The sequence below is a fragment of the Sorex araneus genome, chromosome 2 (assembly GCF_027595985.1).
Source record: "Sorex araneus isolate mSorAra2 chromosome 2, mSorAra2.pri, whole genome shotgun sequence".
Classification (NCBI taxonomy): domain Eukaryota; kingdom Metazoa; phylum Chordata; class Mammalia; order Eulipotyphla; family Soricidae; genus Sorex; species Sorex araneus.
Genome location: NC_073303.1, coordinates 5,310,082 through 5,330,672, shown reverse-complemented (window position 1 = coordinate 5,330,672; position 20,591 = coordinate 5,310,082). Strand labels below are relative to the sequence as shown.

Below are 20,591 nucleotides of genomic sequence, written 5' to 3'. Positions count from 1 at the left end.
TTTAATTTCCTATGACACCTGCAGAAATTTTTGTTTGGAATAACATGAATATAGAGATCTGTCAGAGGAGAATTGTGTTCTTACAAAGTCCATATGTCACAATTCATGAACAGAATAATATTTCACAAAACATCTTTTGACATTTGCTATTAAATGACATACATTTTTAAGTGCAATTTTTTTGGTAAGTCCTTTTTATATGTCTATTTCCATATGTTTGAAATTATTCAAAATGGTATTTAAAATTAATCTACTTTCATGTATTAGGAAATACAATCAATATTTCATCTTACATCACTTAATTTACTTGTAATTTTAATATAAGTTTACATGTTCTTTTGAGTTTCTACAAATATATGATTTCCTCTGAATAGAGACATTCTCATTCCAGGATTCGAAATCTTTGTTTACTTTAATCTTGTCTTATAACTTAGGTCAATGTTCAATAAAATGGCTTCTATCAGAGAGTGGAGCTAAAATGTTTTCCTAATTATGATATTTAGCCATAATTATGCATTATCACAGTAGTTACAGTAATAAAAGACTACTCTTTTTTTTTTTTGATTTTTGGGTCACACCTGGCAATGCACTGGGGTTACTCCTGGCTCTGCACTCAGGAATCACTCCTAGCGGTGCTCAGGGGACCACATGGGATGCTGGGAATCGAACCCGGGTCGGCCACGCGCAAGGCAAACGCACTACCCAATGTGCTATCGTTCCAGCCACTAAAAACTACTCTTAAACAAAGGTTGAATATGTGAAGATAAAACGCTAAATACCTTGTACAGGGTATATCATTTGTTCTCCTCAATAGCACCTTTATGTAGATTTATTCTTTCTCAACGATTTGAGGCTCTTTCTGTTCCTGGAGCGAGCAGGTATCATTGGGCTATACTAGCTGGAGACAGGGACAAATGGAGATGTTACTGGCACCCGCTCGAGCAAATCAAAGATCAACGGGACTACAAGTGATACTACAAGTGATTCTTTTCCACTGTTCACAGGGAGAATATGAAGTACAGAGGAGTAATTTGTTGAAGATATATGCACATCTATGTTCATAAAAGAGTTTACTAAAAAACAAATGATGAAGGATTGATGAGTAAAGATGCGCCATATCTACACAATGTAGCATTTTGTAGGTAAGCAAAAAGATGCCATATTTCCTTTTGGTGCAACAAGTGGAGGGCATTATGTAAACAATGTCAGAAGGAAAAGGACGATATCACTCATCCTCAGCCCAGTTTCCAAATAGCATGGCACCTTAGGGCCTGCGCCTTCAATCACTGGCCAACTTGGGTACGAACTTGATGAAATTCAATATTGTTTTATAACAAGCACAGTAAGTTATCTATGGAAGGAATGGACCCTAACACAATGATGATCACATGTGTATTTTGGATTTTCATTTAGGAAGACACAAAAAGTGAATGCACACATTAATTTTTTTTAGAAATAGAAAATGCTTGTGTATTTTTAGAATATGTCCCCTCATGCACCATCAGAAAGCAGAGGTAACTTAACTTCTTGTAATTTTGATGTTACTATAAATTCCTGACACTTTGCACCGAAAGAAACTTTAAATATCATGGCCAATATTCTATCCAAAAGGAAAACTTTCTTTCACTTTATTATAGGTGTCATTCTTTCTGACCTCAACAAGAAAGCTGAGATGATTTTTAGGGTAAGAAAGAATTTTAGATGTGCTCCTTTTAGTGAGCACATTTCTTTGGATCATGCTACTAATACATGAAAATAAAGATCTGATCTCTATTCTTTGTTTCTGTAGATGACTTGTGACATGGAGGTAAACAGGCTATGAGATTATTCTATGGTCAGTTAGTTAATTCTTGAAGAGCAACATGCTTTTCTTTCCTTCCGGTTTCATCAGAACCTCTTGCTTCATGAGTTCAATGTCCTAAAAATCTACACCTTGATTTCTAACTTCTGATTCTCTCAGAGAAATATCTCCTTTTGTTTTCCACATCATCAAAGAACTATAGATCTTTTTAAAAAAATCATTGAATAGAGAAGATTTACTCTCCAAATTCAGGTATACAGAAGTATTTATGGAATAGAGGCAAACATGAAATCTTTGACTTCTCTTTGTTCATCTCAGTGCCATTCAGAGTCAGCTGCCTGGAAACTGGTTTTAAAGGAAATATTTAACATGAAATAGTTGTATTGTGTTTGTGTCAAATTGTATGAATAGAAAAGCTCACATCTGTGAAATGACAACCAAAAACAAGGATGCAATTTGTGATTGGGAGTGAATATATAGTTACATACTTCAAATATGGACTACCTTGTCCATATTTGGACAATGTATTTTATGGTGTTTGACAGTTTTACAGTGGTCAACCAGATGCCAAGATTTCTTTTATGTACAAAATTAGATTAATTGCATTGTATTTACTTTTACGGAGTAAAGATTTTTTATTATGGAAAAGAAGAAAAATACTTAAGAGAGAATGCATTCTTCCCAAGAGAGAAAGGAGAGACTCATGTGGTAAAATATTGGAAGTACACGCATTGGGTTGTATGTAATTAAAAGAGAAAATGCCCCCAGATTTATTTCAAATGACAATTACTTATTTCCTCATTCAGAGTAAAATTTGATTGGGATATAGTGGGGAAAAAATAGGAAAATAGTTATTCACTTCTTATAGAAATTTATTGTAATTTCCCCCATTCATATAATACTGTTAGTAATAAAATAGTACAAACATGTTTAAGTAATATTACATCAATTTAACTGATTAAATTGGGTCTTGGTTGTGAATACCAAATCCAAATGCAGATTACAATGTTTTTCAATTATTCAGTTCAAAACACAAATAAAACTCAAACCCCAAATAACTAGATATTACCATACTGACTCAACAGAAAAGTACAATCAAATTCAAAATAATTGCAGTATTGGGCCCCTGAGAATTCACAAAGTAATCCAGGTACCCAGAGACTGAGAAACTGCTTCTGCCAAAGGGACTTCATACCTAGCCTCCAGGGACCAAGAAGGGATTGAAAAGGTTTACCTTTTACTCTCTCCCATTTTGATTTTACTGCAAAAGACAGACAGCAGGGATTCAGATAAGTGTCAACTGCTGACATCATAGCTCGCCCTAATGTGGAAGGAGGAAGTTGGTGAATGTATTCTGGTGAGTGTCCCAAGATTCTAAAAATGAAGATAGCACAGATTGCTAGAAGTTACTGATCTGCAAAATTTTAAATGACATGTATGAGTTCAGACTATTTTCACGTAACTTTGGAATCTGGAAGAGAACATTGTAAAATTGTTCGATTCCAGAGACATTTTGTGGAGTAAAATTCTCACTTCTCTGGCAATCCCTTTCTTTTTATAGCCATCAGAGAAGTAACTCAGTGTGAGCAAGTGACAGATGACACAGTTGATGTAGTTTGATTTCTTAGTGCTTGTTAGCACTAAGACCTGACTTGCAGAAGATGTGAAATCCTTCCTACATGGGAGATCACAGATAAATTACTCAAATATGGTAAATTTGATAACTGAAATGGAATCATAAATCTTAAGAGCAGAATTTTACATTTTGTTTTTTTCACAAAGGGTCAGAAAAAATAGATTAAAAATGCAAGAGGATAATGACACATTTTTTTCAAAACCAATCATTTCAACTTTTTTATTTCTCCCTTTTATTAAGGATAAACTCTGCTGGAAACAATCATAATATAGATGTGACATTTGAAAGGCTTATTTAATTTTGTTAGCATCACAAAGGACGCACAACAAAAGGGACTGGTAGAAATAATTAAATGCATCCTGTAAAATATTTGTTATGTCTTAAAATAATAATCACCTTAGTCTATGATATATTGTGTATATTGATTAGTCCTTTGTTTTAGGACAGTGAATAAGTGGGAGATAGTAGAATTTAAGAAATACAGCCAATAAAAATTCTGAAGCAACATTGAAAGTACTAGAAGTGTTTTGACATTTCTTTAAAGAAAAGTGACCGTATTTACTCCTATTATTAAAGTGATGTAAAGATAGGTAAAAATAGCTTGAAATGATAGCTAATAAATCCCATTATATTTTCCTCTTGGTTGTATCTTTGGTAGAAAAGAGATAGTTGGCAATAATATATTGATAATTGTTAGTTGATATTCACATCAGAATGTGGCAGAGTAATTTTAACACCATAGCAGTTGAATAAGTAGATGAGACATGTAGACTATATAAGAAACATAAACTTGTTTCTGGTGCTATTGAAAGGGAGAGGACCATATAATTGTATAAAAAATAACAAAAACTGAATGAACATTATTACAGTGTGCCCCTGTATTAGCTATTGTTGACATGAAATATGATTAAATAAAATGATCAAACACAACTCTTTTTGGGGGCTAGACCAGTAGCATAGCAGGTAGAGCTTTGCACGCGGCTGACCCGGGTTCAATTCCCAGCATCCCATATGGTCCCCCGAGCACCGCCAGTAGTTATTCCTGAGTGCATGAGCCAGAAGTAACCCTTGTGCATTTCCGGGTGTGACCCAAAAAGCTTAAAAAAAAAACCCACAACTCTTATGAATGAGCAATATTTCTATGAATATAAATGAATTTCCTTTTGTCAGCTTCCATGTAGAAAAATAAGCAACATTCTCCATAACATACAGATATGGAAGTTTCTGAGGCTGATTTGGTGATTTGGTGAGTTTCAGTGTCAAAAGAAATAATTATGTGGTGAGTTTCAGTGTCAAAAGAAAATGTTTAAGTGAGTAAAATGGTCCTTTGATGCCAAATTATCTGTACCAGTCTCAGGCTCAAATAATTTCCCAATTACATTGACTCTGTACAGATAGTACTGAGAAAAATTCATCACCCTCAGCGCTAAGTTAAATATTATAGGCTCATCTGTGGGGTTCTGCTTATATGTAAAAAGGAATCTTCCATTTCTCGTATGTCTCTAGGTCCAAATAATAACAACCCCTTTCTGCCAACTAGCCACTTTCCCCGCATCTGTCTTTCAAGGAAATACCATCGTTTTCACATTGAGTTCATTTTATGTTCAGACAGTTTTGTCTTATGGTTTGCCTAAGAGTGAAACTATCAGCTACTGCTTTTCACATCAGATAAAATATCGAGTAAGAAGGGGCCAGCGGCACGGTACAGAGGGTAAAGCAAGCAGCTGATCTGGGAGTGACCCCTGAGCACCACCAGGTGAGGCCCAAATTTCCTTCTGGCAAAACAATTGAAATTAAAAAATATCAAGTAAGGAGTGCAGTTTTCAGAAGTTCCCCTTTTATATTTGCTACAAAATAATAAAGCTGCAATGATAAAATCACTGTGGTTCTATTGATGTATGAATGTAGAGACTAAGCAGAGAGTATAGTTAGGTCACACACTTCTGAAATTATCTATATAAACTTGAATTACGTAAATTGTATATAATTACATACATTGCCAATCCATAATTCTAACGATTAAAATGTATGTTTTTGTCGTATATCTTTTTTGTATGTTATTGCGTCTTTTGTATGTTATTATATGTTTTTATTGTATGTTATTTTTATATGTATGCCTATTGCTTTTCTTTGATGCAAATGCTAAATGTATAATCTTTCTTTGCCAATATTTTTTTAACTAAGAAAAGTCATTATAGTTGTTCCATGTGATAATCCCAATATTAAACTTCTATATCAGTACAGACAGCTACAATGAGAAAATGAGATCCTGGTTTATTAACATATTACACTGAGATGAGATAGTAGAGATTGTCCAACAAAATTTTCCTGCTCAAGATTTCCCACCTTTTCTTGCAGCCAACACCAGGCGGGAAATAACAACGATGGCTAATTTCACGATGAGTGGGTTTCTCCTCGCGGGGTTTTCTGTCAAGCCCGAGCTAGAGATTTTGTACGCTTTGTTGTTCCTCGTCTTTTACTTGCTGGCTTTAATTGGAAACGTCCTCATCATCCCCACCACGTCCCTGGATGACAGTCTCCGGCCCCCCATGTATTTCTTCCTGAAGCATCTCTCCTTGCTGGATCTCTGCTACATTCCCCCGGTCCCGAGGTTCATTTACAACTCTTTCACGCACAGTGGCAATATTTCCCCCCGGGAGTGCATCGTGCAGTGCTTGGTGCTCACCCTCTGTGGCTGTGCCGAGGTGTCCATGCTCACGGTGATGTCCTATGACCGCTACGTGGCCGTCTGCCTGCCCCTGCGCTATGACGTCATCATGGACGTCAGAACCTGTGTCCATGGGGTCGCCGGCGTCTGGGTCAGTGGGGCCATCTCTGCAGCCATGCATACGGCAGCTACTTTCTCCATCCGCTTCTGTGGCCCCCGCATCGTTCACCAGTTCTTCTGTGACATCCCCCAGCTCCTGAGACTCTCCTGCTCCAATGACTCTATCGGCGAGGTCGGTGTCTCTGCCTTTGTGTCTATTCTAGCACTCGTTTGTTTCCTGTTTATTGGGTTCTCCTACGTGCACATATTCTCTTCGGTGCTGAGGATGCCATCTGCGGAGGGCAGAGCCAAGGCCTTTTCCACCTGCCTCCCCCACCTCGCGGTCGTCATATTGTTCGTTTCTACTGGCACCTTTGAGTTTTTGAATCCCCATTCTGACACTCCAACTGTTCTGGACACTTTGCTCACTATTTTTTATACAGTGGTACCCCTCACTGTCAATCCAATGGTGTATAGCCCCAGAAATAAGGCAATACAGACGGCTCTACGGAAGGTTTTTAAAAGCAAAATGTCTCTCATCTGAGACACATTGATTTATTTTTGTTCTGAAGAGAATTCAAATATATTAAATAATAGTAACCAGTCCTTTGTAAATTTTGCTATGAATAAAAACTGATCATAGAGATATGTCTAAGGGGAAAGTTTTGTGTCGATGTTTTTCTTTTTTTCCTTTTCTTTTTTCTTTTTTTGGCGGGGAGGGGCACACCTGGCAATGCTCACGGATTACTCCTGGCTCTGCAGTCAGGAATTACTCCTGGTGGTTCTTGGGGGACAATATTGGATGCTGGGAATTGAATCCTGGTCAACCATTTGCAAGGCAAATGCCCGCCCCACTGTGCTATCATTCGGGCCCCTGAATGTTTCTCTGAATTAAAAAACTAGTTTAGACTATGCCCAAATAAATACTAAGTTTTTAGACAGTAGATTAAATTTTCACCCTATAAAGCCAACTGTGGAAATATATAGATTTTTTTTTATTTTCAAGAAGTCAAGACAATCTTGTCCTTCATTATTTCTTCAGAGGATGGAGGGCCAGGATGGTGGTGGAAAACAGTAACTCGGAGGTCTTTCTCTCTATTTTTGAGTGCCTGGTGAATTTTGGTTATTAATCAATAAAGAATTTATAAGGATATGACTACCGTGCCCACTTGGTCTTTCAGAGCTCAGTCTCCCACTGAGAGTTGCATGTACATATAGCGAAGGCATGCTGGAAAAATATCATGTCACCATTTTCTTTGTGTCTTTCAATGTGCTGGATAACTGTCATTTAGGGGAAGGAATGTTTAAATAATTTTGAGGGCCTCAGAAAAAAACTATTTTTAAGTGTTAAAATGAATAAAAGAAATGGAATAGAGGAAAACGCAGATAATATTTGAAGAGTCATGCTAATAAAAATGGATCATTTACTATTAGTCAAAAATACTGTGGACGGAGAGATAGTACAGTGAGTAGAGCACTTGCCTTCATGCAGCCGATCCTGGTTTGATCCTTGGCCTCTCATATGGTGCCTCAAGCACCACCAGGAGTGATTCCTTTGTGCAGAGCCAGGAGTAACCTCTGGGCACTGGATCTCAAAACAGACCAAAATGTAGCTTTATATAGTGTGATTAAGGTTGAAAATTCAAGTGATGGGGTCAGAACCAGAAGAAAGTGGAAAGTTAGAGCTGGTAAACTGAAAGTTAGCTCTGCAACTAGAAAATACAATTTTCACAGCACAAACATAGAAAATAAAGTGACAGAAAGTGATAAGGGAAAGAATAAGTCACTGACACTGTAAGAGAGAAAGCTAACATTTCACTCGATCTATTTGATTCATTTCTTTGTGCTTGTCTGGAATGGGCAGCAGAGAATTTCAAGAACATCATTCAGGATTTTCCAGAGTTAATGAGGCCGAAAATCAACAGCTTATGAAACAGAACACTTGACTCTATGAAGGACAATTCTGGTACTGTGAATTCACTGTTAGTATAGAAAAAATGTTTTTGTTCACCACCAGTCCTGAGTATGTGAAATGGGTGGAGTACAGCTGTGGAACTGATGTTAGTGTCTGAGCACAGTTCTGGGTTTCTGCAAGGCCATTGGTGCTAGGGGAGACCTCCCCGGTGGAGAAAGTAGAAAAGTGAGGTTCCCAGGTCGGGTCAGAGCACTTGACTGGATTGAGAATTAGCCTCAGTTGGTGCCGGTCTCTGGCTGAGCAAAGAGCAGACAGGAGTAATGAGGGCTCAGAAATCAGGGCTGGAACCCATTCTGCGTAGTTGGTTCAGTAGAAAGCATGGGATAAATTCCAAATTTCTGTTTTTCCCTCTTTTTTATTTTATTTTCTATTTATACGGTTGTTCACAATGATTTATTACATTCAATATTCCTACACCAATCCCACCACCATTACACCTTACGCACCAGCATTATTTCAAATTTTCCCAACCACCACCCAATCCTGCCTCAATATCAGGCCCTAAATAGTTTATCTTATATTGCTTGCTATGAATACTTCTCTAAAAATGATCAAAAATGTTTTCTTTAGAAGAAAATGTGTGAAGATTGTTGTATCTCACCCTGGAGCCATTGAGCCCTCGTAGAAGAGATTATTAACATGAAAATCCCAATATTCTTTTGTAACACAAGCACAAAAAATTAAATATACAAATAATGCACCTCAATGCAATTGGATACCTAATTTGTATTTTAGATTCCGGAACATAAAGCCAAATGTGTAATTTTTCTGATATTTTAATAGAGAGCATTTACTACTTTTTGGCCATTGATGGTATTACAGGGCGCAGGGGGCAGTCCCTGGGTGTGACCACCTAGCTACTGGAAAATGGGAAATCTGGGCAGAGAGTCTCTGGTCCATGCACCTGGCTGTCTTCCCCAGGGCCCCTCGGAGGGAATGGGCTCCAACTTCCCTCCCCGCCCCAAGCAGAGCTCCTGCGGCTGAAGGCCTCTGGAGCCTTAACCACAGCCATGCTCAAGGCCCCTCTCCACATGTTCGGATGAGCCTCAGAGGAACCCAGGTGTGTGGGACCGGGGCTGAGACCTCCAAGCCTGTTTGGATTGGGAATGGGCCTCTTCCGCCCAGATTTCCCACTTTCCAATAGTTAGGTTGTCACACACAGGGACTGCCCCCAGAGACCTGTAATCCCATCAATGGCTAACATCCAGAGACTTAAAAGCAAGCTCCTGGAACATCTTTTAGCCTACTTCTCCCTCTGTGGGAAAACCAGCAGGCTACAGAGAGTTTCCTGCCCACATGGGAAAGACTCTCCCTGGCGTGGCGTATTCATATGCCAAAACCAGTAACAATGCTGGGTCTCATTCCCCTGACCCTGAAAAACTGTTGGGTAAGGAGAAAAAGCTTTCAGAATTTTGGCTCTTGCATATGAAACAAAATAATTAAAATATGATATAAAGTATTATTGCTTAAATAATATATAAACAGAAAGATAATTAAACCAATCTAGGTAGATTAGACACAGAAATCGTGAGTTGTCATGACTAAGATTTGTAGGTAATATCAATGAAATTTCAAATTTTTATAGTTCCATAGTAAAATTATATATTTTTTAATTCTACTGTAGATATATGCCTTTGAATTTGAATTAATTAAAATGGACATGCCGAAAATGTTCATCTTGCTTTGCCAATATTTTTACCTTAGATAAGTCATCAGAATCTCTTATGCTGTTATCACTGGACTCAACTTATAAACTCTCCAACTGATAATGAAGAAACATTATTCTGAGTTCTCCTTTCCATATTTAAGGAGTAATTTATACTATAATTTCCAAATTTCTCTCTTGAAGAGTTCCCATCTTTGTCTGCAGCCGCCATCAGCAGGAAATTACAAATGACTATGGCGAATGTCACTGCCAGTGGGTTTCTTCTCATGGGATTTTCTGCCAAGCCTGAGCTGGAAGTCTTCTATGCTTCTCTGTTCTTGGTCTTATACTTGTTGGCTTTAACTGGGAATATTTTCATAATCCTCTCAGTTTCCATGGATCAGAGTCTCAAAAGGTCACCCATGTACTTCTTCCTAAAGCATCTCTCCTTTGTGGATATCTGCTATATTTCGGTGACAGTACCAAAATTCATTTGCAATTCTTTCAGGCATAGTGGGAATATTTCCCTCTGGGAATGCATGGCGCAGTGCTTTACTCTCGCTCTCTGTGCCACTGCTGAGCTGTCCATGCTCACGGTGATGTCCTATGATCGCTACGTGGCCATTTGCCTTCCCCTGCGCTATGAAATCATCAGGAACATCAGAACCTGTGTCCAAGGAGTCTCCTGCGTCTGGATCAGTGGGATCATCTCTGGAGTCATGCATACGGCAGCCACTTTCTCCATCCACTTCTGTGGTCCCCGCATCGTTCACCAGTTCTTCTGTGATATCCCCCAGCTCTTGAAACTCTCCTGCTCTAATGACTATATCAGGGAGGTTGGGGTCTCAGTCTTCCTCTCACTATTGTCTTTTGGCTGTACCATCTTTATTGGTTGCTCCTACATGCAAATATTTTCTTCGGTGCTAAGGATGCCATCTGTTGAGGGCAGAGCCAAGGCCTTTTCGACTTGCTTTCCCCACCTTGCTGTTGTCATCTTATTTACTTCTACAGCTTTATTTGAGTTTTTAAAGCCTCCTTCTGACAACCCAACGGCTATGGACTTTGTGCTCACTATTTTTTATACTATTGTACCCCCAGCATTCAATCCAATGATCTATAGCCTGAGAAATAAAGCAATGAAAGCAGTTACAGGCCACTCACTGCAGGTAGCCTGTGATACTCATCGGCCGACTAAAGACTAGCAACAGTGAAACTATCTATCTTTGAATTCTCTTGTATATGTTTGCCTTTTAACTGGACTTGATTACAATGGAAATGCTAAGAATTTTTATTTTGCTTTGCCAATATGATTTATTCATTTATTTTTTTCTCTCAACAGCATGTAAGGGAACCTCCCTAATGCTGTTCTTTCTCTTCAGCCTTGCCAATGTGTTTACTTAGGAGATTATCAGAATCTCTGATGACATTATCACTGCTCAAACATATAACTAAACTGATAAATCACTCTAGAACTGATAATGAAGAAATGTAATGTCTGACTTAACATATTTTCTTGAGTGGCTTATATTATAATTTACTAATTTTCTCTTGAAGGGCTCCCATCTTCATCTGTAGCCAACATTAGCTGAAAATTATGAATGGCTACGACTAATGTCACTTCCAGTGGGTTTCTTCTCATGGTGTTTTCTACTAAGCCCGAACTAGGAGTTTTTGATGCTTCTTTCTTGTTGGTCTTAGGCTTGTTGGCTTTACTGGAAATATTCTCATTATCAGCTCAATTTCCCTGGATCAGAGTCTCACCCATGAATTTTTCCCTAAAGCACACCTTATCTCCTTTTAGAGCTCTGCTCAATCTCAGTTCACAGTGCCAAGATTCCTTTGCAGCACTCTGACGCACAGGAAAGAAATATTCCCCTCTGGAAATGCGATTTCAATGTCTTACTCTCACTCTCTGCAGTGGTGCTGAGCTGTCCAGCTCACATGTGATGTCCTGTGATCACCCGCCATCCATTCAGCTATAAAATCATGAATGTTAGAACCTGTGTCCGTGGAGTCCTTGGTGCCTGGGAGTGACGTCATTGCTGGAGCCATGCACAGAGCAGCCTCTTTCTTGATTCACTTCCGTGGACCCATATCTAACCCACCAGTTTGGTGATATCCCCTGACTCCTAAACGCTCCTGCTTCAGCAAGTATATCAATGAAGTTGACGTCACCATCTTCTCATCTTTGGTGTCCTTTGGCTGTGTCATCTTTTTTTTATTTTCATACGTGCCCATATTCTCTTCTGTGCTGAGGATGCCATTCTCTGAGGGCAGAGCCAAGGTCTTTTCCATTTGCCTCCCCAACCTCACTGTTGTCATCTTAATTACATCTTTTAGTGCCTTGGACTGTTTGAAACCTTACTTAGTTTTCTTATAATAGAACTTTCTAAGTCATTTTTATTTTGTATGTTCATCCCAGCCACAGCCATGCTCAAGGCCACTCTCCACACACTTGGACGAGCCTCATTCATGAAGGAACCTGCAGAGAAACCCAGGCATGCGGGACCCAGGACTGAGATCTCCAAGCCTGCTCAGATTAGGACTGAGCCTCCTCCACCCAGATCCCCTATTTTCCAGTAGCTTGGCAGTCACACCCATAAACTGCCCCTGGTGTCCCATGTAATCCCATCAATGGCCAAGATCCAGAAACTATAAAACAAAGCTCCTGGAAGACCTCTTATAGTCTAGTCCACTGATGTGCCTAAGGCAGCACACATGTGCTTGGTTTTAACATATTTGCTTGTATTCTCTGATATACATTCTTCGTCCCTCTGGGAGAGCCCGGCAAGCTACCAAGAGTACCCTGCGCACATGGCAGAGCCTGGCAGGTTCCCCATGGAGTACTCAATATGCCAAAAACAGTAACAATAATGGGTCTCATTCCCCTGACCCTGAAAGAGCCTCCAATATGGCACCGTTGGGAAGGATGAGTAAAGAGAGGCTTCTAAAATCTCAGGGCTGGGACGAATGGAGAGTTACTGGTGCTTGCTCCAGCAAATCGATGAACAATGGGATGAAAGTGACAGTGACAGTGACAGTGATGTTCACCTCATAATCTCATAAAGGGCCTTGTTTGTCCATTACAGGATTTTAAACTTCTGTTTATTTTCTATGTTAGACTGAAATCCTAGGACAATGTTCATGTGAAGCATCTTAAAGTGAAAGTTAGGCAAAAATATATTCTAATCACAGCATTTGAAACATTTACTTAATGTAAAAAATACAATAATAATAACAATAAAGAATGAATCTTAAACAAAGGTTGACTATGTATGATGAACAATGCTAAGTAGAATATTAAATGGTATGTCATTTATTCTAATAAAACATTTAGGTGGACTTATTATGCTATTATAACTATGAAAACTGAATTTGAGAAGGGGAAGGTAATTTGTATGTGTCACATACCATTAAATTGCCTAGTAGGATATGTTACTAAATCTCTAGTATCACTGTATCACTATCATCCTTTGATCATCAATTTGCTTGAGCGGGTGCCAGTAACGTCTCCATTCATCCTAGCCCTAAGATTTTAGCAGCCTCTCTTTAGTCGTTCTTCCCAGCGGTGCTGCATTGGAGGCTCTTTCAGGGTAAGGGGAATGAGAGCCATCATTGTTATTGTATTTGGCATATTGAATACTCCACACGGAGCTCGCCAGGCTCTGTCGTGAGGACAGAATGCTCTTGGTACCTTGCCAGGTTCTCTGAGAGGGAGAACTAGGCTATAAGAGGTCGAGTGGCCACAAATGCAGCCACGCAATTCCGGGAGCTTTGTTTTATGGTCTCTGGATCTTGGCTGTTGTTGGGATTACACGGGCCAGGGACAGTCTGTGGGTGTGGCTGCCATATCTTAGGACTGTAGGGCTCCATAGACACTGCCATGCCAGTTTGTAAATGTTATTTTAAAATCTATTTTAATTAACTAATTTATTTTTATAAAGTTGTTCAATGATTTATTATGTTCAGTTATCAAACACCAATACCACCACCAGTAGGAATGAAAATGTTATAATTCTATCATTACATTAACTTAACCTAACCCTAATCTTAAGCCCATTCTAAGCTTGAGAACTAGTACAAAGTTTGGTTCTAAGAAAAATTGTTTAAAATTTACATTGATATATTTAAAAGAACAAAACATAAAATTATTTCTCTATTTTTTTGAGAAGCGTCCATATTGTTTTCCAAAGGGGCTGGATGAGTCAGCATTCCCATCATCAGTGTAGAAGGGTCCCTTTCTCCCCACATCCTCTCCAACAGCCGTTGCTTTTGTTCTTTTGGGTTTGTGCCATTCTCTGTGGTGTGAGGTGGTATCTCATGGTTGTTTTGATCTGCATCTCCCTGATGATTAGTGATGCAGAGCATTTTTTCATGTACCTTTTAGCCATTCATATCTCTTCCTTGGAAAAGTTTCTTTTCATTTCTCCTGCCCATTTTCTGATGGGGTTGGATGTTTTCTTCGTGTAGAGCTCAACTAGTGGTGTATATACCCTTGATATCAACCCTTTATCGGATGGGTATTGGGTGAATATCCTTTCCCATTCTGTAGATTGCCTTTGTATGCTGGTCACTGTGTCTTTTGTGATTCAGAAGCTTCCTAGTTTAATATAGTCCCATTTGTTTACCTCAGTTTCTACTTGATTGCTTAGTTCCGTGTCATCTTTGATACCTTTCGCTTCAGTATCGTGAAGGGTTTTGCCGACCTTGTCTTCGATGTATCTTATGGATTGTGGTCTGATGTAGAGACTGAGCATGATGGCCACTCAATGCCCCTATTGCAAACCACAACACCTAGAGAGAGAACAAATTGAAATGCCCTGCCACAGAGGCGGGGTGGGGTGGGGTGGTTAGATTGGGGGTGGGTGGGAGGGATACTGGGTTCATTGGTGGTGGAGAATGGACACTGGTGGAGGGATGGGCTCTCGAGCATTGCATGGGGGAAAAACAAGCACAGAAATGTGTGAATCTGTAATTGTACCCTCACTGTAACTCACCAATTAAAAAATAAATAAAATAAAATAAAATAATTTCTCTGGGTTTAGACCAGAGAGGAAGGGAGAGAGGCAGGAGATGAAGATGGAAAGGATAAGACAGCGACAGAGAGAGACACAGATAGAACATTCACATTTTCGCCTCTTTCAATATGAATAACTTAGCTCTTCCTTCTGCACAGAAAAGTATGTCTATATTGAATAATATGTTTTGAAAGTTTTTTCCCAAAAATCAACTGAGGATATCAGTCTAGGTCTATGATTAGCTTTGTCACTCTCTTAATAATTTTTCTTCTCTGTATGTTTGCTCTCTGTAACCCCTGAACACTGCTGGTTGTGGCCTCAAAAGAAAAATGGTAATGCATCCCTTTATGTTAAAAACACTATTAATTCACTGTCACTATCATCCCGTTGCTCATCGATTTGCTTGAGCAGGCACCAGTAACATCTCCATTGTAAGATTTGTTGTTACTGTTTTTGGCATATCGAATATGCCACGGGGAGCTTGCCAGGCTCTGCTGTGGGGGTGAGATATTCTTGATTGCTTGCTGGACTCTCCAAGAGGGGCGGAGGTATCGAACTCGGGTTGGCTGCATGCAAGGCAAATGCCCTACCCGCTGTGTTATCGCTCCAGCCCACTATTAATTATTTTTTTAAAAATTTCATTAGTGAATCACTGTGAGGTACAGTTACAGACTTACAAACTTTTGTGCTTGAGTTTCAGTCATACAATGATTGATCCCTCCACCAGTGCCCATTTTCCATCACCAGTGGTCCCAGCATCCCTCCTACCACCCTCACCCCATCCCCTCCACTCTACCCCGCCTCTATGGCAGGGCATTCCCTTTTGCTCTCTCTCTCTCTCCTTTTGGGTATTGTGGTTTGCATTAGAGGTATTAACTGGCCATCATGCTTGGTCTATAGTTTACTTTCAGCCTGAATCTTCCATCCTGAGCGGAACCTCCTAGCACCCTTTACTTGATGGTCCCTTCTCTATCTGAGCTGCCTTTCCCCCCAGCATGTGAGGCCGGCTTCTAATCTGTGGACTAATCCTCCTTGTACTTATCTCTACTATTCTTGGGTATAAATCTCCAATTCTGTTATTTTATATTCCACAAATGAGTGCAATCTTTCTATGTCTGTCCCTCTCTTTCTGACTCATTTCACTTAACATGATACATTCCATGTTGATCCACCTCCATGCAAATTTCATGACTTCATCTTTTCTAACAACTGCATAGTATTCCATTGTGTAGATGTACTAAAGTTTCTTTAACCACTCATCTGTTCCCGGGCATTTAGGTTTTTTCACAAAATAAAAGAGGACATGAAGAAATGGACAGTTTTCCCCTGCTCATGGATCGGGAGAACATTATCAAAATGTCAATACTCCCCAAAGCTTTGTATAAATTCAATGTGATCCCTATAAGGTTTCCATTGACATCCTTCAAAAAAATGGAGCGAACACTTCTGAAATTCATGTGGAAAAATAATCCCTCATGAATAGCTAAAGCAATTCTTGGGAAAAATATGGGTGGCATCACCTTCCCCAGCCTCAAACTCTACTAAAACACTATTAATTATTGATTTGAAATCACCAGTGCAAAGATACAGAGAAGCGGTGTATATTGGGAAAGAAAGCCAACCATCTGCTGTGTACTGGAGACTCACTTGAGTGATGATGATGAGTACAGAATCAAAGTAAAGTGTTGAAAACTATCATACAATTAACTAGTTGGCAAGAAATGTCTGGGGAAGTCATACTTCCATCACACAAAATATGCTGGAACTCAGAAAGCTAGTTAAATGGCTGGAGAGATTACAAAGAGGAGAGCACTTGTATTGCACATGTGAATCTCTGGGATGATTCCTGGAACCACAAAAAATAAAATAAAAAGGAATAAACAACAATGCTGGACAGGTCCTTCCTAAATAAATTCAGTGTGGTCAGGAGAACCCCGTTGTCTAGAAAGAGTGTGAAGCCTCATAAGTTTGTATCACTTGGATGTTACTCAGATTTCATTTTATTTGCTCATTTTCATTTCCTCTTATGTTTCACATGAGTGAAAGCATAATATATCAGCCCTTCTGTTCTCACCAACTGTGTTTAGCATAATAATTTAAAGTTTCAACACAAAGTCCACTTTGTGATTACACAAAAGGCGAATTTTCACCTTTTGTTCGAGGCTGAACAGGATTCCATTGTATATATAAATCATATCGATTTATACACTCAAATATTAATAGGAACTTAGATTATTTTAACATCTTGGTTAAGATGGTGAAACCAAGATTTCAATATATTATTGAAATAATGACATGTTACTTAAATAACGTCATTATTAACATGTTAAATAATAGTATGTTAAATAATATGTTGTCATTCCTTGCTTTAAATTAACATGATATCACTAAAAGCTCATTAGACAATGTGGTTTGGCACGAGCCTGAGGCAATCACAAGCTAATGGCCGACTTTGCAAAGCTGTGCAGAGAAGCAATAAAAGAAGACCTCAAAGAGAGGAGAGCAGCAGTGTTGGCCGATGTGGCACACGCCAGGAAAAGTATTCACAACGCTCACCTGTCCTTCACCAACTACCAGACCAAGATGACTGCCCTCCAACGTCCTGATGGATTTATCACATCTTCCAGAAAGGCAATTCATGACTTCTACAGGGATCTCTTCGACAGCCACGTCCACCTGCCCACATACCAAATTCCACAGGATGAATATGTCATTCCCAATATCCTCCCTTCCGAAATCTAACTCGCCATTTCGTCAGTAAAGATGCATACAGCATCCGGTCCAGACAAGGTCAGACCCGAACAGCTGAAGAAAAAAATTGTATGACACCACAAATTTCTAGTACCTATAGAAATTATGAGAAAAGTAAATCATGAGAGGGGCTGGAGAGATAGCACAGCGGGTAGGGCATTTGCCTTGCATGCGGCCGACCTGGGTTCGATCCCTGGCATCTCATATGGTCCCCCAAGCACTGCTAGGAGTAATTCCTGAGTGCAGAACCAGGAGTAACCCCTGAGCATTGCTGGGTGTAACCCAAAAAGCAAAAAAAAAAAAAAGTGAATCATGAGAGACTTTAGTTGTGAGTTAGACTATGCCGTAGTTATATAATCAAAACAATGTGGTGTGGAGTCACTGCAGAAACCCAAAATAATGGATTAAAATTGAGAACTTAGAAAGAAACCATTCAAGAAATGGACAGTTTATATACAACAAAGTAGCCAAATATTGAACAAAAAAGGAACGTCTCTTTTGCTGATGCTGGTATGCAAACAGGGTAGCCACATGCTAAAGAATGAAGCTGAACCAGATTGCTCAAACCATATTAATAACTTTGATGTGTTAAGTATGGATCTAAAAATGTATTTATAAAAAGAAAAGCAAAGAACTGCATGGCTTCTATGATATATTCAGGGATTTGTCTTTATGACATGGAAACAAAAGTTTTAAAACAAATGAGATTTTATCAAGCTAAAGACATCTGTCCTGTAAGGTGTGTGTGTGTGCAATTATTTTTAAAAAGTCAATAAATAAATAAATAAATAAATAAAAGCGTCATCCTACTGAATATAAGAAAATGTTCTATCTTCATAGTTAAGAAAAGAGTAATATCTGAGATATATTTTTTAAAAAAATAAAACTTCAACAATTCTGATAATAGATATGACAACATAAGATTTTTGACAATCAGTTTTTAAAAGGTGTTAAATTCTTTATGTTTACTTTTATTTAATCTGTAATTTCTGTTTCATGATCCTGACAAATTGTATACCTAAATCTTCATTTCTATTTTCTGACTCTTTGAGAGAACGTCTTTCCTGCTTGTTTATATTATGACAGGTATAGATCTCTTTCATTGTTTGCTGAAAAACATTTACTCTCCAAGATCAGGTGCACAAACACGTATATGAATTTAAAAGGTTTATGAAAAATTTGTCTCAACTTTTTTGTTGAGAAAAGTGTATTGGCATCTGGTTCAAGGATAGATTTTTTGTCCTTTATTGGGTCATTTTTGTCTATTTTGTGTAATACTTATGGAAAGTTCAAATGTGTAAAATATAACCTAAGATAAGTATTAGGTTATGATAATAATATGAAAATAAAAGCTATTTTAATTTGACTAATATAACTTGAATAAAATAATTCACTCTGTAATACAAATTATTTGTATCTTATTTATTACTTTTATAATTCTAAACTTATCTTAAGCAATGTTAATTTTAATATTATTCAATAGTTTTTGATTATTTTAATAAAATGGAATCATTGGGTACATATCAGCATATTATTTTGATAGCTATTGTTTCCTTTCTTACTCAAAGAGAATTTCAAGTGGTATTTAATGTCATCAGATTGTGGTAAAAGTTTTTGCTTTGCTGATCAATATATATTTCTAGGACCTTTTTTAAATAAAGAGGACTCTATTCGAGATTGTAATTATAGACATTGTAGTTATATTAGACATTATAATTAGATCAAATTATAAATTGAATGATGTGTGATCATTATATCAACTCTATAAGGAAATAACTTGCCAGAAAACTGAATGTAATTGCGAATTTGGTCTCTAGAGAACTTATAAGAAGCTGTAAATACCCAGGGCGCCCAGGAACACTCCTCCTACAAAGGGACCTCAGACCTACCCTCATGTGGCCAAAGAATTGAAACAGACTTACTGTTCTGTTCTCCACAGACCGTATTTTGCTAAAAGAGACTGAGTTACAGGTCCAGGGACTTTCATCTCCTGTCAAGCGCAGACACTGGCAGTTTGTCCATGTGTTGAGGGAAGAAGTTCATGAACTTGTTCTGGTGATTTTCTTAGGTTCCAGAAAGGTAGGATAAGTTGTACCTTATAGTATAGATAAGGAGAATGAAATACCGATAATGACAGAGTTTTTTTTTTTTGAGTGTGTAAAATAAAACCAGACATTTTCTTCACTTGAAACATTTGAAAGAAGCTATTTAATTTGATTATTTTAATGAAAAATGGAATCTTGAAATGAAATTGCAAATTTCTTCCATAGCAGAAACATTTTATGCATCACAATTATCACCTCTCTAGAAAAATCCATCATTTTTTGATGACTCTCAGGCACAAATACATACGTATGCACACCCTTCCCTACCCCCTAAACACACACATACACAAACCAAATCACTCTGAGAGAGAACAGCTGTCCAAAGAGGTTAAACGGCTTGACGTGTGCTGGGGATGTACTCTCCTGGGCCAGGTCCTCCCACCAAGGTCAGCCATGAGTATTCTTCCCAAACAATAACTTCAAACACTAGAGAAGTGACAAAGTTACTCACCCTCATCTTCTAATTCAATGATTTGAGGCTTGTTCTTAGGGTTAACTCTGAAAAGCTAAAAACACAAAGCCAAACATATAAACATAATCATATACTCATTCTGAGAAATACTTTGTGTCTTGTTCCCAGATGGCCTTAAGTCTGCCAGTTCAAACCCTGTACAATTTCATATTTTGAGATCCTAAGGTATATATAATATAACCTAATGCAAATAATGATCATGACCTCATTATAGAAAAATGATCATTATTTTTTCAGTCTTGTAAAATTTTATGTAAATGATTATTTAATTCTTTTAAGATTTATCAATAGTTCTGGCTAGTGACTAATTTAAAATAAATCTAATTCTAAATGTTTAGTATTCTGTAATTAAAATGTTATTAGCATACAAGCCTATTTGGCTTAACATAGACTGTCTTAAAATTGTTAAGTAATTTGCTCT

The 20,591-nt window shown here is 38.2% G+C and overlaps 1 protein-coding gene across 1 annotated transcript; it reads left to right on the top strand.

Annotated features, from left to right (window-relative positions):
* Positions 1 to 10,078: 10,078 nt before the first annotated feature.
* On the top strand, positions 10,079 to 11,026 carry LOC129402370 (olfactory receptor 14J1-like). The gene has a single exon (XM_055128701.1). It carries the CDS (start codon positions 10,079 to 10,081, stop codon positions 11,024 to 11,026), a length of 948 nt encoding a protein of 315 aa, XP_054984676.1.
* Positions 11,027 to 20,591: the final 9,565 nt, after the last annotated feature.